The sequence below is a fragment of the Arabidopsis thaliana genome, chromosome 2 (assembly GCF_000001735.4).
Source record: "Arabidopsis thaliana chromosome 2, partial sequence".
Taxonomy (NCBI): Eukaryota; Viridiplantae; Streptophyta; class Magnoliopsida; order Brassicales; family Brassicaceae; genus Arabidopsis; species Arabidopsis thaliana.
This window is the reverse complement of record NC_003071.7, coordinates 9,388,247-9,405,407: the sequence shown is the minus strand read 5'-3', so window position 1 is coordinate 9,405,407 and position 17,161 is coordinate 9,388,247. Positions and strand designations below refer to the sequence as shown.

The 17,161-nt window shown below is 34.0% G+C and overlaps 6 protein-coding genes, 1 long non-coding RNA gene and 1 other non-coding gene across 10 annotated transcripts; 2 read left to right on the top strand and 6 right to left on the bottom strand.

Moving 5' to 3' along the window:
- Nucleotides 1–1,572: 1,572 nt before the first annotated feature.
- On the bottom strand, nucleotides 1,573–2,341 carry AT2G22122 (uncharacterized protein). Its single transcript, NM_201779.2, has one exon. The coding sequence runs from the start codon at nucleotides 2,044–2,046 to the stop codon at nucleotides 1,864–1,866; it is 183 nt and encodes a 60-aa protein (NP_973508.1). The 5' UTR covers nucleotides 2,047–2,341; the 3' UTR covers nucleotides 1,573–1,863.
- A 4,807-nt stretch (nucleotides 2,342–7,148) lies between these two features.
- LCR35 (low-molecular-weight cysteine-rich 35) lies at nucleotides 7,149–7,544 on the bottom strand (the record flags this gene model as incomplete). Its single annotated transcript, NM_001036316.1, has 2 exons — nucleotides 7,149–7,333; nucleotides 7,493–7,544. 2 exons carry the CDS (start codon nucleotides 7,542–7,544, stop codon nucleotides 7,149–7,151), a joined length of 237 nt encoding a protein of 78 aa, NP_001031393.1.
- Nucleotides 7,545–8,309: 765 nt separating this feature from the next.
- AT2G22120 (RING/FYVE/PHD zinc finger superfamily protein) lies at nucleotides 8,310–11,617 on the bottom strand. Of its 2 annotated transcripts, NM_001202645.1 has the most exons (8): nucleotides 11,256–11,585; nucleotides 10,875–10,960; nucleotides 10,350–10,496; nucleotides 10,136–10,244; nucleotides 9,513–9,636; nucleotides 8,831–9,104; nucleotides 8,644–8,747; nucleotides 8,386–8,549 (listed from the first exon to the last, which is right to left on the bottom strand). In NM_001202645.1, exons 1-8 carry the CDS (start codon nucleotides 11,380–11,382, stop codon nucleotides 8,429–8,431), a joined length of 1,092 nt encoding a protein of 363 aa, NP_001189574.1. In that variant the 5' UTR covers nucleotides 11,383–11,585; the 3' UTR covers nucleotides 8,386–8,428. The 2 variants fall into 2 exon arrangements, with proteins under 2 accessions (NP_179802.2, NP_001189574.1); NM_127780.4 differs by having other exon boundaries at nucleotides 8,310–8,747; nucleotides 11,256–11,617.
- A 47-nt stretch (nucleotides 11,618–11,664) lies between these two features.
- Nucleotides 11,665–11,738, bottom strand: AT2G22110. Its single transcript has one exon. It is a non-coding gene; the product is annotated as a tRNA-Val (tRNA).
- Nucleotides 11,739–11,813: 75 nt separating this feature from the next.
- Nucleotides 11,814–13,854, top strand: AT2G22100 (RNA-binding (RRM/RBD/RNP motifs) family protein). The gene has a single exon (NM_127779.2). It carries the CDS (start codon nucleotides 11,863–11,865, stop codon nucleotides 13,009–13,011), a length of 1,149 nt encoding a protein of 382 aa, NP_565526.1. The 5' UTR covers nucleotides 11,814–11,862; the 3' UTR covers nucleotides 13,012–13,854.
- Nucleotides 13,855–14,832: 978 nt separating this feature from the next.
- UBA1A (RNA-binding (RRM/RBD/RNP motifs) family protein) lies at nucleotides 14,833–17,148 on the top strand. Of its 2 annotated transcripts, NM_127778.5 has the most exons (2): nucleotides 14,833–15,988; nucleotides 16,837–17,148. In NM_127778.5, coding segments are annotated over exons 1-2 (1,032 nt in total). In that variant the 5' UTR covers nucleotides 14,833–14,957; the 3' UTR covers nucleotides 16,838–17,148. The 2 variants fall into 2 exon arrangements, with proteins under 2 accessions (NP_565525.1, NP_850021.1); NM_179690.1 differs by lacking the exon at nucleotides 16,837–17,148 and having other exon boundaries at nucleotides 14,902–16,408.
- On the bottom strand, nucleotides 14,882–15,683 carry AT2G07515. The gene has a single exon (NR_140222.1). It is a non-coding gene; the product is annotated as an other RNA (long non-coding RNA).
- Nucleotides 16,359–17,024, bottom strand: AT2G22088 (uncharacterized protein; the record flags this gene model as incomplete). Its single annotated transcript, NM_001161055.1, has 2 exons — nucleotides 16,359–16,606; nucleotides 16,868–17,024. The coding sequence occupies 2 exons, from the start codon at nucleotides 17,022–17,024 to the stop codon at nucleotides 16,359–16,361; spliced, it is 405 nt and encodes a 134-aa protein (NP_001154527.1).
- Nucleotides 17,149–17,161: the final 13 nt, after the last annotated feature.

Below are 17,161 nucleotides of genomic sequence, written 5' to 3'. Positions count from 1 at the left end.
TTACCAAACTTGATTAATTAGCCCATAACAATGGCGATAGTAAAGGTTTCTATCTACCACCAATTGTCATCCACAACATAATCATCACGAATTCTATATATATGGACAAAAAGTATAATAACTATTTTTACGGCTTCCTTCACATCTAAATTATTTTCCATAATTGTTCAAAAATCGCGACAGCAGTTCTTTTCGTCTGAAAGTGAGAGAAGTCGGGGGAGCAAATTATAAGGATGGTAAAACATATAACGTGGGAGAGAAAAAGCACATGGCCTCATGGCTCATGAGAATCAAAGATTCTAAGTTTTAACTATTCTTTTGTTTTTTCCTCGACGCATGTTTTGTTTCTATCGACAACTATGCCCATAAAAGCATATGATATGCACAATTATGATAATCATATGAATGCACATGTGCTCTTTCTTCCTAGCCAATTATGATCATTGACGATCATCACTATACCATAAAAATGACTGGACAAAGTCATATTCTTTGATGCTTCTTGTCACAACTTGATACATCCACTTTCCCGAACCGTATAAAACCCAAGAAGCAAAATTCTCATATAGATCTCATAGATTCGTTCGAAATATGTTAAATTTGCATCGGATATAGAAGGTGAAGGCTGCGTCTCCGGCCGGTGAACCGTCGTTTTACTGATCTTGTTTCTATTATGTTCCGATTTGGACCACTTTTTTGTAACCCGTGAAATTCTTAGCCCATCTGTCAATAGACCGTTTGGAAATGAATATCTAAAAAAAAAAAAAAAGATGTGAAGTCCATATTTAATCAGTGCCCGGCATTGGAACGTAGTAAGTTTGAGGAAGCATCAACTTGTAGCCGTGAAATTAATATTATGGTTTTTAGTGGTTTTAATTTAGCGTGTCATAAGTGAGAGTAAAAGAACTCTTTGATATTTCATTTTCATACATATATAATTTACTTCAATATAATGGTTTGATGAGGGTCTTATCATACATTTGATTTTTTCTTTTATTTTAGTGTTACATTTTAACTTAATTCTTACGTACATCTTTTCTTAATAGACTATTTTCTCATTATTATTTTTGGTTTCTCTCTCTCATTTTTTACATTTTGATTTTGTTTGCAAAGATTTGAAAGTCATCTTTGCCAAAAAAAAAAAAAACCAAAAAAAAAAGATTTGAAAGTCATCATCTAGTCCTCTTGATGAGTAGATTGTCATTGTTTTTTTTGCTAAATTGTAAATATTTCATAGATAATGAAAACAGTTTAGGTTGTAAACATAGAATCTGAGACCTATAGATATGGTAATGGATCCAAGACAAAAAGAAATAAAAACATATAGACACTCCTCCTCTCTCTCTTTTCTACAAATCATACAAGTTTCAATCATACGCAATACAATTTAGGTCAGACACAATTATATATAAAATCAACAGTCACTGAGAAAGAAAACAGAACTAAACAAATTATAAGTTTTAATTAATATATAAAATTTTCGATTTATTTTAAGCTTGTAGGCTTGTAGCATTCAACTAATTTATAGGCTGAATAGACCACTCGTGTTTTATGCAAGTCTCACAAATTTGGTAAACGTTTTGGCGAAATTCAAAAATTAAAAACTTCAAAATAGATTGTCAATAGAGATATATCTTACATGTTGATTGAAATCTACGAAAATATACAAAGTTTTTTTTAATACAATCGACATTGAAAAAAAAAAAAAAAGAACACAAATTACGTAACTTGATACAAAAGACGACCACTTGTATATCACATCGCATCACATCACACATAGTGACATAGAGACACATAAAGTCAACTGAAAATAGAAGAAAATATCTCACACTTCATAATTCACTCTTGTCTTTCTACTTTTTCTTAAGTCGACAACGGAGAAGACTTGACCGGAAATACTCTATTACCGGCGGAAGAAACGCCACCTCCTTCTTCACCGTCAACACCGCCATCTCTTCTCTTCTCCAACTTCTTTTTCATCATCTTCTCCTTCTGCTTCTTCTGCATGACTTGAAGTTGTGCATAGTTTGCTCCCATCGAAGACATTTTGTGATTATAGTTCGATTATATGTTAGTTAATTTGATTATTATAATGAACAAAGAGAATGTGTGGTTAAAGGAATAATGAAGTGAAGGATGAGTTTGGTTATAATGATGAAGAGAAGTTGTCGTAATTTATAGAGAAAGGACTTATGCTTTATGGCCGTTGGATATGATTCCATTCTCATCATTATGCTTCTCCATGCTCATTCTCTTTATCCCTTGAATTTTTTTATTTTCCTTAACTTTAATCGATTCATTGTCTGACTTTGACCCATTTCGCCGAATTTAAAATAGTTAAAAAACTATTGCACTGATATTTTTATGGACAATATCAGCTAGGGGTGGGCGCAAGGCGAGTACTTGCTAATTTAGGGATACTTGTTACTCGACTTGCCTTGTACGAATAATCAAAATAACTATTTGTATTTGGCTTGTTAAAAACGAGTACTTGTAATTACAAGTACTTGCTAAAATATGATTGCCTTGTCATGTTACTTGCTACTTGCGAGTTATTTATACATACTTGTGAGTTATTATTTGCTCATTGCGAGTTATTTACAAATATTTACGAATTATTATTTGCTACTTGCGAGTTGCTTACAAGTTATTTGCAAGTATTTGAGAGTTACTTGCAAGTAACACTTTCGAATTACTTAAAATTACTTATTACTTTATTTATCATATTTTTTACATGTTTAAAATTTACTTTATTTCTAATGTAGTTTTTAAATGTGTAACGCTAAAACAATACAATATATGTATATAAAATAGTAAAATAATAACGAGTAACAAGTCAAACGAGTCGAGTATTAATTTTTTTTCATTACTTGTTACTTAACTTGTACTTGCAAGTATCTAAATTATACTACTTGTTACTTGCCTTATTAATAACGAGTACTTGTTTTTTCAAAGCGAGTACGAGCCAAGTAGCGAGTATAGGACGAGTAACGAGTACTTGTGCCCAGCCCTAATATCAGCGTTTTAGCTAGTGTATATGTAAACTTTTACATCCTAAAAAATTCGAATACCAGAAAAACAATCCTACTAACCTTGAAACTCGCAAGCAATTGAAAAACATATGTATCATTTTAAGATAGTTCTTTAGTTTCTTTTTCTCTTTATTTTTTGTTCTTCAGTTTCTTCTTGTGTATAAGTATAACATTTGATGCTTCCATGATAATTAACGACATTTAACACCCACGTTCTACGTGTTAAAAAGGGCATCAGTCTGACACATGAATTTCATCAACATTTTGTTTTACCTTTTTTTTGTTGGTTATATTTATACAGTGATAACAACATTTATTATTATTTTCTTACGTTAAGAGCACAAGAAAAAAAATATTATGCATTTAAACATTTATAATATTTTTTTAAAAAAAACAAAGAAAATTAAGAAGACAAGAGATATTTGTTTCTAGTTTCCTTTCCTTATTTGGTGTAGTTTTCTGGAGATATTTTTATCTTTCGCCGGCTTAGTTTTCGAAAGAGTTTCGACTCTAATCAGTTTAATGTTTCAAAACCGCATTCTATTTTGTATTCCATGTTTGTGTAATATAATGAATCATTCGGACGCAAATAAAAAGTAATAACACGGTAGCGACAATAATCAATTTTTTAAAAGGACATTAATATTAAAGGGTATTAATCAATATTATTAAGGTACACACCAAAAATATAAATATTATTAAGGTACAAGTTGGTTTACTTTTTGTTTTTTAAAACAAGAATGCATGTTTAGTCGCTTATGATAATGTATTTATTCGTGAGTTAGACAAATATTTCATCACGTTTAAAAATTAAATTGTTAGCGTAACTAATTATAAATAGCTTTGTTTTTTTGTTAAAGAATTATTCAGTATTTTTAGTTCATATATAGTGAAACAAGTGGGTAATAACTAAAATACATATAAATAATAATCGAACTAGAAAGGAGGCATTATCTACATATGGTGGCCTTCGCTTTAAGGTCGGCTCGTAAGGCCTTATGCAACTATATTATATAACTGTTAACATTTGCTCTGTTTTTTTTAGCTACTATGCTAATTAAAGTTGTCATCATTTCTGTATAGTTTAAAATTTACCGACCATTGAGTGTCCGAGTCCGACCAACGCGATATCTATGACTATATACTATGTGATTCGTACGTATGGGACGAACGATAGTGTATATATTATGATTTGGAATCATATTACCAGTTTCTTTTTTTTTGGGTAATGAACCATATTACTAGTTGTTTATGTATATCGAATCAGTCTCCAATATACTTGTGTTTTTATATATTTACATCTAACTCCAATCAAGAAAATTAAAGAGGAGTTTGGAACATTAGCTTAAGTGTTATGCACTGCTAGTATGAATCGTATATATTATAGAAAAAGTGTTATGCACTGCTAGATTCGGAAGGTCTTACCACAAGATCGTAGGATTGTGTTGGTTCAAGGCGCAGAGAACACTCACAATAAAGTTGACACTGCATTGTTAGTGGAACAAACTAAAGATCTACTGATTAAAAGGACTAAAATGATTGGTTCATACGTTGCGGATCAGACTATGCATACCAATATTTTGGCAAGCAAAGCGTCGAAGAATAGGATGAAGCATACATTAGTAAAAACTTCAATATTGTTACTATTGGTATGAAGCTTTTAGCTAATGGAACAATGAAACAAAAAAGGACCAACCATGAATTTATGACTACCAGTCTACCAATCCTACAATTTTAATATCCATTTCCAAAATCAACAGTTGTGGTAGACTAGTAGTCATATGTCTAATGCCTTTTACGAGTACAAACATAGCTGGCAATTAACTTGGGTTTCGAATGGGTAAGCTATATATACTATAAAAAGTAAAAATGCATTGTTAATTCAATTAAAGGACAAACGACATAAACAAAAGGTTTAAGCTATATACCACATTTGTTGAAAAAACAAGTAAAATATATATACCACATTTCATAAATGTTAACTATAAAAAATTAGGGAAGGGGAAGGATAAGTCAGATAATAACCACTTATATTGGCCACGAATCTCCCACCATATATGATACAATATTATATATTTTGACTTTTTTTTTAATTAGTTATATTACAAAATAGAAATATATATATACAATTGTTTTAGTCTATCAACTAATGTTACAAAATTTCACAAAATATATATAAAGAAATCGTGGTAGGTAAAGCAAGTTTATGTTATATGTGTAATTTGTCTAAATTAGTTTTTACATTCACAAATCTATGTGTTGAAAACGCATATATAAAACAGACATGTTTATATGATTATGTAGATGATAATTTATTTAAGTGTGTGTTAGTGCTAAACGGTGCTGGTACACATAATCTTTAGAGAAATGTTTGATGCATTGACTTTAATTTATATTGGTGCATGTGTGGATTCAGATTTATGTTTGTTAAAGTGTTTATGTTTTATTTTCTCTCTTTATGTTGATAAAGAATTGAAGGCGATCGCTCTGAATTAATTAACTTGGTGCCTTTCATTTCGGTTTGTTAAAGCAATGCTTATCCTTCAAGAACATGCATGATTAATTAATTCGTCCAATGCTTTATGCCTTTATAAGGTTTGTTCGATTTACTTCAGTATTTCAGTATAATCTCCAACTCAATTGATTCATCATGGTATCGAGGACTAAATATTGTTTTTTTTTGTTTTTCTCTTACTGCGATTTCAATCATAGTTGATTATTAGGTCATTTCTATGGCAAAAATCTCGATTTTCACAAATCTTGCGGAATATAATCTAGATTTCAGTCATGTTTTCTTTTATTATAGAAAAGAAATGCATCTTCAAATTAAGATGAATATCAATAAGTAAATGTGAAATTCTTGATACTATATTAGTATATTGAGCTATTTCTAACCGTTATATAAAATATAATGTGACAGAAATGACATTCCATTCATCGTTGTTTAATTTATTGTTTGGTTGAAAGTTTTTATAATTATTATATGATATTTTTTGTTTTCCACTTCGGTTTTGTTTTTTCACCTTTTCCACTTCTTTTATTTTAATATTTTAGCTATTTTCTAAATACAATAATCTAGAGATTAAGACAGTAGAAGTGTTTGGTTGTTTCGTTTTGTGTGGCCTTTAGGGTCAACTAGGGACAAATTGTCCCCTGCTCTCTGTTTATTGGATCCAAACTCTTAGTTCGTAAGCTACTCTTCAAGGAAACAAACTTATAAAATTAATTATAGATTTATTATAATTTGTACATTAAGCAATCATAACCATATAACCGCCGTAACTCAAAAGCATATGTTAATTGACTTAAGTCATACATGAAAGCTAATTTTTAGTCATTATTAACAATTGTGATAAACTAAGAATTTATTTTGTGTCTTAGTTTATCACAATTGTTTTCAAGATGACCATAGATTTCAAACCTTTGTAACTTTGTATTTCTTCCTTACCATTTGTCCCATTTTTAAAAGCTTAATTATATATTCCTATATTTTTCCTTTTTCTCTTACGATTTTACATTTTTTTTCAGTTGATCATACAATATATTATAACTAAGAAAGGAAACACTAATGATTTATTAAAAACGTACGAAACATAAACGTTGAAAACCATTTGATAAAATCTATATCCAAACAAGCATTTCAGACTCTACTATTTAGAGCTTAAAACATCTAAATTAAATTAAACGATTATATAATGAATAACTATTGCTTATATAAACGTTTAGACCATCTAAAATTGCATAAAAGTCAAATTAGCAACCTCTCCGTGAAGTGTTTTTGGTTACGTGATTGATTAATTAGATATTAGTGCTTTTACATAAGGTAACATGTTAAATTCTCAGACTATACAATTTAAATCCTTCCCACATGATCTTCTATGTTGCGGATTAATATTGTATGTTGAGTTGTAAATAGCCAGATTTATGAGAAAAATAATAATCTGAAGTGACTGAAATAATAATCGATTAATATAGTGACTGATATCTTTTGGATATTTCCATAGTTAATCATTCAATCCTACACATGGCGGAAGAACTTCCAAATTTTATTCATATAGATGAAGGAACTTATTTTATTAATTATAAGACATTATATATTGATTACAATTTATATCTTTAACAATCATAAGTACATACACAATTAGGAGGACTACCAATTCTGGATGCAATACATTCTGCAAGTCCATTGTAGTCTGTAATGCAGGATAGACGACATTGAATAATGTCACATGATGGAGCTTTTGGATCAATGATTATAGTACAACTTCCATCTCCCTTAGCCTTCTCAACCACTGAAAAAACTGAAAAGGTAAAATACCATGTTATGATGTGAAACTATTCTCTTTCAAAAAAAAAAAAAAATTTGATGTGAGACTAAATATATGTGTCAATGCTTAGATATTTTATGTAATGTAAATATGAAAACTACTTTAACGTTTGGAAGTGGAAAATGAAATTACCTGAGACCACAAGCATGAGTACGAGGAAATAAGAATATGATATCTTGGCCATGATCAATATATCGATTGCAACAAAAAAAAAGAAAGCTACGTACTAATGTTTTGTAAATTAGAGGATAAATGAATGACTCTTTTCTTTGCTTTATGGCTATGTAATGTTTATGTTTATATATATACGGGTATACATCTAAGCATAAATAAAAATAAATAGAAAGTGAATGAATGTAAAAAAAATATAGGGTTGACTACATTGATTACTATATGCATCTTCTCACCATGTTAAAGTTATAGCAATTAACTTAATTTTTTCCCATGTGTTTTTCATTTGTAGTTCATAGATACGTGTTATCTCTATCCATTTCCATACTTAAAAAGTGTATTAGTTCAAACAAATAACTAATACATTAACATTATCACATTATATTCTCTATCCATTTTTTTGTGTCATGAACAATAAAATTAAGAAGCATTTAATTTTATATTTATTTTCTAAGGAATTCGAATTTCTTTAATTGGATAAGAAAACAAAATTTTGTTAACTTTGTTGGGTTTGTAATAGTATATCATTTATTTTTCAATTTCAACTTCTAGATATTCTACCCTTTGCACAAAAAAAGATATTCTACCCTTCGAAATCGATGATACTCATTGAAAGTTTGGAACCAAATGTTTTTGATCACTACGGTTAAAAGTTTTAACTTTGAAGTTAACACTTTTAACTTAAAATATGATAACCACAAAAAGCATACGGACTCTAGATAGCTTACGGACTGTTTAAACTGCTTAAAAACGCCGTCTAAGCTTCTTACATGCTGCCATTTCAACTAATCCCACCGTCTTAAACTGTAATCGCCATTGTAAAAACTTGCTTCGAGTTAAAATAATCCGAAAGTAAAATAGTTATTTCGGATATTTACCTATATTAGAAACAAACATTCAACACAAGCTCAGTTCGTGAATTGGAGAGGTCTCTGACTCAATGGGAGAGATCACGGACTCTTTAATAAGTTGGAGTCTTTTCTTTACAAATACAAAAGATCTATTAGATTTCATCGTTCTGTGAGTTCTCTCTCTCACCACTTGTCAAATGCATTTCCCTGCGTGCAGTTAAAAATCTCCCATAGTTTTAATCAAAAGCCATATAGTTTCACAGAAGGCCAAGCGTCTTCAGCTGCTGGACATGCTCAGTTGGTAAAGCCGGGGGAGACCATTCTGACCCCGTCATTTCGCCATCTACATCCTCGACCACATACTCCTACAAACACCAAATAAAGAAGGTATAAAGAAACATTGAATGATAAACAATTAGAAACCGTAGAAGGTAAATAAAAATCTTACCTTTGTTAGCATTCTTTTGGCGAGAATGTGGTAATGGCGCTGCCAAATGCGCTGTCCAACCATGGTTGCAACCAATACGCTATAGAATATACCGATAACTGTAAATAGACCGAGAATTACTAATGCCGTTATGAAGAGTAATGGCAATCCGGCTTCCCCTGCACCTCCAAGGCAACCTCCACACTCACTAACTGCACTTGCACAGCCTTCAGTACATGCGGTGCAATCTGCCCACATACAAATAGTTCCTGGTAGATGGCAGTCTGTGCATATCCTGCATATTGATGATATATATGTTTATTAAATGGGAGCTGACAAAATATTTTCAATAGTGTATGTACTTTTGTTGTGTTGTAGTTTGGCAGATAATAAACTCGATCATAGTAGTTTGGCAGATAATATAGATAGAGTTTAGCAGACAAAAGAAGAGGATCTAGTTAGTATTCTAATTTTTCACTAACTATTGTGTAACAGAATTCCTCTGGCTTGTCTCACCATTTCTAGTCTCTGATGTCGCTTATTCAAACATAAATCACCCAGGAACCAGGTAAAGCAAAAGCCCACATATTCAGCAAACTATTTTTTACGAAAGTCTATCATGTGACCAAATGAGGAACACTTATAATCAGGAAAACGCCAATGACTGAAAACAAAAACAAAGGAAGAAGTATGGAAATTGTACCCAGGCTGGCAACAACAGAGACACAATTCACGGCAAGGCTGTGCTAAGTCATTGCGAACCCTTCGATCATAGCAGGTTATGACGCATCCAGATAGACCCAGCAGAGCAAAGAATAATAAAGCTCCTGCACACAACAAAATCCTCATGTAAATAAACACCAGTAGCTCATACACACATGTAAAATTTTAGAATCACTTGGTATAAATTTCTTTAGTAACAAATTTTCATGAAGAGCTGTGTAAAACACAAAATTTTAATTACTAAATTCTAATACACTTGCTTTGAAAATTCTTATTTAGTTAAAAATTCTACGAGGTCCAGAACTCTAACTGTATATTCGTAACGTAGCCAACCCCTTAACTTTTGATCTAAATCTAACTGATCACAAAACCCTTGCTTCACTTCCTACTACGTAGAGGCAATGAAATCATCTAATAGCAAACTCCTTACATTGGAATCTAAGATTCTGATTGAAGCAAAGCTTTAACAAGGACTGTAGGACATATGTACAATAATAAACTTAGCATTCCCGTCTTACCAACTACACTTGGCAGAGGTCTTACTAAAAAATATTATCTTATCTAGAGGGGAATTTATTTAGATATTAAAGTTTGGGATCATACCACACATGTAATAAAACGTGACCTCACTGTCAAAACCCCATATATGACGAAGCCATGATTGCTGGTAACTATCTATGAAATAGACCATGTAGGCCAATGCAGCAATCACCTGTGAGCAGATGAAGTCATTTAAAAGGCATGAGTTAGATATATTACCAAATGAAAGAAAAACTACTGTAAGAAACAGAAGCACACATGAAAAATGAATACTTACAAGCTGAACAGCAAGAAATATGGATAAAATGTCTCGAGTAACAAAGAAGCGAAACTTCAATGTCCGCCATTTCCTATCTCCAGCACTGTGAACTCTCAGATAATATGGAGCCTTGCAAGTTGTGCAGTGCGCAAACGCGAAACCTTCCTGCAATAAAACGAGCTTACCAGGCGTCAACATCTGCTATTCATTATTTTACCATGATACTACCAAAAACACCACCACTCTAATCATCACTCATGAAACATATATCAACTCTGAAAATTTCACATCCAAAACCATCATTCTTTAGTTGTTTAGCCTTCGAATGGTTTTCGTATTCAACAAAAATAGAAATTTACAACAAAAGGGAAGTTCCTATTCAATAACACTTACACAGGTTGTCATATTTGATTGAAAATGGAAGGGATAACAACAAATAGTCAAAGAGTGAAAGCGAGCATTCATAGCTTTCAAGTTTCAAGTAACACTAACGACAGCCAAGCATGGACCCAAGTTGAGCTAAAGCGTATGAAAAAATGGAACCTTTATAGCTCTCCAATGATCCAAGCAATCACGATGTACATACTTTGATGTTCCTTTGCATTTGCATGGGGCAATGAAATCCCTACCTGACCATGATCAATAAATGAGCTTGAATCAACCAAGTAAGTTAGAACAAAAGCTCTCTCACTATATCACGGTTTTAAATCACTAGTCTTTTATAAAAAAAGAGTTTATCACTAACACTAATCTAAATCACATCAGAACCATTAACGATCTAGCCAATTCGAATTTCATAATCCGAATTCTTGAACTGAAGTTAGACATATCTATGAGCACATGAAAATGTTCAACAATCACTAGCAAGAAGCAAAGAATCTATTTAAGGAAGAAGCGAATCTAAATGGTTTTAGAAGACATTACCATCAGTTTCAAGGCAGATTCGGCACTGAATTTGTTCACCAGGTCCTCCAGCTTCGAGATCGATCTCGGAAGGCTCGACCATCGGCGACGGTGGAACCAACGGCGACAATTCCAGTTCGTCCGCCATTCAATTTCGAAATCTGGGTAAAACCCACGAATACCCAGAAAGAGAGAATAGAAAAGATCGAGACTTCGTCGAGCTATGATCCGATTTCGTTAGTTTAGCATTTATCGGTAGGTTTTTGTTGCCGTTAAACAAGTATGTGAATTGACCCGTCACTCACCGGTTCTTCGCCGGCACACAAAAACCAGAAATGTTGTATCTTTTTCCTTTTCTGTATTTTGACGTTTTTGCCCCTCTACTAATTCATGTTAAAAAAAAAAATTATGTGTTGCAAAAAAAAAAGCATGTCTGAGCCCGGGTTCGAACCGGGGACCTCTAGTGTGTGAGACTAGCGTGATAACCGACTACACCACCCAGACGTTTTTGTTAGACTCTTTACTTTATTATAAATATACTTAAATAATCTAGTGTTCTCTGGTGCACCCTATTTTAGAGGAGTTACTCTATTCAGAGTGTTTTTTTTGGTAGCCACTGCCGTCAACAATGGCGAAAGAAGGAGAAGAACGTAAGAAGGAGAAGAAAGAGAAGAAGGAGAGGAAGGAGAGGAAGCGTCGCGAAGCTGAAGAACTCGCTGTAAGAGAGAAGAAAATCTCAAAAAAACATAAATCGAAATCCAAAGAGGAAGAGAAACCAGAGAAATCAAAGAAGAAATCGAAGAAATACGAAGAAGTAGAAGAAGAGGAGAAATCTCCATCTCCATCTCCATCTCCTAAGAAATCGAAGGAGAGTAAGAAGAAACATAAGAGATCATCAGATGAATCCGAAGAGATCGTCGATTCAAAGCCTGTTACGGTCCCGATTGTTACCATTGAGTCTGATTCTGATTTCGAATTCGATAAGGAAGATATTAAGAATCTACTTGAATCTTACTCTAAAGAGGAGCTTATTAACCTAATTTACAAAACTGCTGAGAAAGGTTCTAAATTGATCTCAGCAGTGTTTGAATCAGCGGATAGAGATAGTTCTCAACGGAACATATTCGTGCGTGGTCTTGGATGGGATACAACGCATGAGAATCTCAAGGCGGCTTTTGAGGTTTATGGGGAGATAACGGAATGTTCTGTGGTTATGGATAAAGATACAGGAAGAGCTAAAGGTTTTGGCTTTGTGTTGTTTAAGACGCGTAAAGGAGCGAGAGCGGCGTTGAAGAATCCGGAGAAGAGAATGTATAATCGAACTGTTAGTTGTTTACCAGCTAGGCCGTTTAATTCTGGAAAGCCACGAGAACAACAACAACCGGTTGAGTCTGTGAAGATTGATTTGAGTCATACGGGTAATCAGAGTGAAATGGCTTTGCCTGGGATTGATTTGGGTCATGGACTTGATAAGGGACATCAGCAGCAGCAGAATATGTCAATGTATGCTGGACAGAACATGCCCTTTTATGGACATTCTCAGCCTCCTCCTGGTTTTAATCCTATGTATGGTGCAATGATGGGTAATCCGATGGTTGCTGGTTTACAGAATTATCGTATGTTTGGCTCGGGTATGATGAATCAAGGACCTATGATGCCACCGAATCATATGGGAATGGTGGGACAATATGTTGGTGATGGTAATGTTAACGGTGTTGGTGCGGGTGCTGGTGCTGGTGCTGGTTTTGATGGTGAACGTGCTTGGTATCTGAGATAAGAGAACCCAAGTGGTATGACCATGTTCTCTGATATTTCAAGTTATAGATTAGGCTAATGATTAGTCCGGTATCTTCGACTCCAACTTGATATTTTGGGAATTGCAGGAGTTTTTTTTGCGGATCTTTATTTTCTATGCCTGATGTTTCAAACCTACTTTTTTAGTTTCATTATTTATAGTCTCTTTTAACGAGGTATCTACCCCTATATGAGCCATTTTGAGGGAGATGTGTGCTCAAAGGATGAATTTTCTGTTGCTCTCTGGAAGTCTGTCATTGGTGTTCTGCTCTGTTCTCATAAACCAGTGAAATGTGGTCATTTTGTCTAGAAGATTTAGTTACTAGGATCAATATTGGTTTAAAGTAGTTTGCTATCTCTTTGTTTTCCCTTTTGGAGTCCCCCATTATGGTCTTCTGTCTTCTCCTTACCCATCAAACTCACGTCTGGTTTTCTTCTGTGGCATGGCGTATGTTTTTCTCTTTTGTTTTTCCTTGTTTTTGGTTTTATGTTTTCCCGCATTTTCATTGAATATCTGTTCGCTATAGCTGGAGAAGAAGCTTATGACATTTATAGTTTTGTCCACTATATGTCATAACTGCCAAAAGTCTGTATCTTCCAGCTGCAGTTGTCTTGAGACCCGTTTGTAGGATCAGACATAATGGTTTTACATTCTTGTTTTAAATCTGTCTTTTTGAGTACTGGAAAAAGTTTTGGGACTCTTTCAAAAGCTTCAAGTTGATTTTCTCTGGAATAAACAACCTGAGTTTTCTTTCCTTCAAGCATTGTTTTCTTCCCCATAGGTTTTTATAAGCTTCTCAATCTCTTTCATCACATTCCTCTTTTATGGTAGTGTCGCCCCTTTCTCTTTTGTATTTAAGAGTCCATTTTGATATCAGTTGCCAAGTTTTCTTGCCTAAGTTCAAGATTGTTTTTGGTCATCGGTACTTGGACCCAATTTGTTTTTCACCTTACATAGCTTTGTTCTGGATTTACCTTTTTTTTACCTGCTCGTTATTCATATTCTATATAACTCTGGTTATGGTAGCAAAGCATACTTGTTTTTTTTTTTTTTTTCTTTGGATTTTCACAATGACCTCACAGTGACCGATGATGCGAATGCTTGTTTTCTTAAGAGGATCAATCTTGTTTTCAGTTTTTCGATTTCTTAAGAGGATCAATCTTGTTTCTCGGTTTTTGGTCTTCTCTGCAGCTATCCATCCATCCATATGAATCAACTCGTATTAATCTATAGTATGCTTCAGCTAAATCAACTTTGGTTTGGTTTTGGTCATTTGATTTCGTTGTTTTGTGATCATGATCTTATGAGGGCTTTGTTTTTCTTTCCAATGGGGAAACTCTGAAAATCTTAAGAACAAAAACAAAACCCTCTCTAAGATCTCGGTGACTATTTTTTTAGTTTCTCATAACACATAAAGATAAAAAAGAAAGAAAAAAAAGTTTCAACTGGTGAATGAATAAACAAGTAGCAGAGCGACACCACCAATATGGCTAAAACCTCTGCCTAGCCAGGAATCTTTTCTGACGGCGCTCTAAAAGAAAAGTACCACAAAGTTCACACCCCGTAAAGTTAGGGAGCTTATGGTATTCCGGTTGATGTATAGCCATCATAACTTAAAGCCAGCATCTTGCCATGTAACCTCTACAAAGATCTAAGGCCTTATCTTAAATATAAAGCAAATATTTAAAAATATGTAAAATAATAAAAATATTCAAAATAAACCAATCCAAAAATAATCTAAATATTTGAAAATATATTCAAAGCAAAATACTCGAATAAAAAAAAAATTAAACTGAAAAAATCGGAAAAACGACATCTCGAGGATAAAGTAAATCGAACTCTTGACCCGAGGGGAAACAGGAAACTGAAATCAAAAATCAAAAATCAAAATCCCTAAAAGCTTCTTGACTCGTTTATCCTCTACTACAATGGCGAAAACCCTAGACAAATCTAAGAAGCGCAAACTCGTGAAATCCAAATCCACGAATTTCGATAAGAAACAGAAGATTAACAAACAACAACAACAACCAGAATCCTCAACGCCATATTCAAGTTCAAGCTCCAGCTCTGATTCTAGCGATTCCGAATCAGACAACGAATTCGACCCAGAAGAGCTCCGTGAGCTTCTACAACCTTATTCCAAGGACCAGCTTGTCGATCTAGTTTGTTCCGCTTCTCGAATCGGATCTTCGATCTATTCCGCCGTCGTAGAAGCCGCAGATCGTGATGTTACACACAGGAAAATCTTCGTTTATGGTCTTCCATGGGAGACGACTCGCGAGACTCTTGTTGGAGTCTTTGAAGGTTATGGTGAGATTGAAGAGTGTACCGTTGTTATAGATAAGGCTACTGGTAAGGCTAAAGGGTTTGGATTTGTTATGTTCAAGACTAGGAAAGGAGCTAAAGAAGCTCTTAAAGAACCGAAGAAGAGGATTCTTAATAGAACTGCCACTTGCCAGCTTGCTTCTATGGGTCCTGCGGCTTCAGGAAAGGGGCATGATCAACCTGGTCCGGTGAAGATTAGTATGGGTTCGATGGCTAATCATGGACAGCCTCAGCAACAGCAGGTACAAGGTCAACATGTGTTTAACGGTGGTGGAATGGCTGCTTCGCCGTTTATGTTAGGGAACCAATACCATCCGCTTTATGGAGCTGGGATGTTGGGAAATCCAGCTTTAGCAGCAGCAGCAGCAGCTGGGGGAGGTTACATGTATCCGATGTTAGCGGGTGCTCTAGCACATGGCGGGTTGGGTTCTGATATGGTACAGTCTAGTCAAATGGGTGGGATTGGTGTTGATCCAAGCGTTGGTGCTGCTGGTCTTTCAGCTCTAGGTTCTTACTTTAGAGGTCAGAGTCTGCCTAGTACTTATCCTGATTCGGATGCTGGTGGAAAAAGAGGGACGGGTAAAGATTCGGATGCTGGTGGCTCCTCCTTTCATGGCTACTCAAACTATTCATGGTACGTTCACTGAAACCTTTGGTGTTTTGTAGCAATGTTTGTGCTAATATTGTGGTTTGAATGTCTTTGGATAAGCATAAATTCATTGTAGCTCCGTCATGTGTAGATAAATGGATTAAGGCTTTTGTGGTAGTACCGGAATTTTATCTGACATTATTATGCCTCTCTAGTCAAATAGTTGGCTTAAATGCCTAAATATGTATATTCCTAGGAGGAACTGCTACAGGAATTAAATACCTAAATTATGTTCTAGAGGTAGGTTAGCATTGTCATCGGTTGCCGTAATTCATTATTCATGAATCTTGCTTCGACTCTATTTCAAGTAGATGCAATGTGACCCACCATACTTTTGTTTTTTTTGTTTTCTCCATTATTTTTCCTTTTGTTGGTTTATGTTTTGTTTTCTTTTCTTTACTGTCCCTGGTTTTACAGTTTTCTCAAGTGCCATTTGTTTTATCGAAGTTAGTTTCTCTATAGGTTGGTGATGGTGGGGACGAATATTGTTACATTCTTTTTGTCTCTTGGCTTTTTTTGTTTTAGTGTTGCACTGGGTTTTATAAACTGAACGTCCACCATCTCTCCACTCATCTGGTTTTGGTGCTAACGTCTTTAAACGGACTGTAAACTATAGCATCTGTTCATGCTGTTGCACTCATGGTTTTAGACTTAAGTTTGAGTTTTAACATTTTTTTTATGTTTGTCCCTTTGATTTCTATTGTTTTCACTTTTCGGGGTTATCTTACCAGAAAGATAGAGCATTGCTCTTGTTTCCATATGTTTTTCTTTTTGTCTTCAGCTTTTGATAGAGTTATGTTTTGTTTTGTTTTCTTGAACTCCAACTTTTGCAGATGGTGTGGGCTGAGCATGAGAATGATAAACATGCAGTTTCTGGGGATTTCTTTTTAACATTTCTATCAAAGTCAGTACGTTTTAGTTTTTTTTTGTATTGTTTTTTCTTCCTTTCTTTTTTTTTCTGTTTGATGTCACTCTTGTCCGATATCATACGATAGACAGTCTGTGGCTCAAGTAATATCATTGTGATTATTCGTTAAAGACCTCTGTGCAATCTGTATTGTGACCTCTGGGGAAAAAGGTTTGCTCTATGAGGACTCAATAGGATTTAACTTTCTTTTAACTATTTATGACAGCTAAAGTTGACCCTTGAAGTTGTTA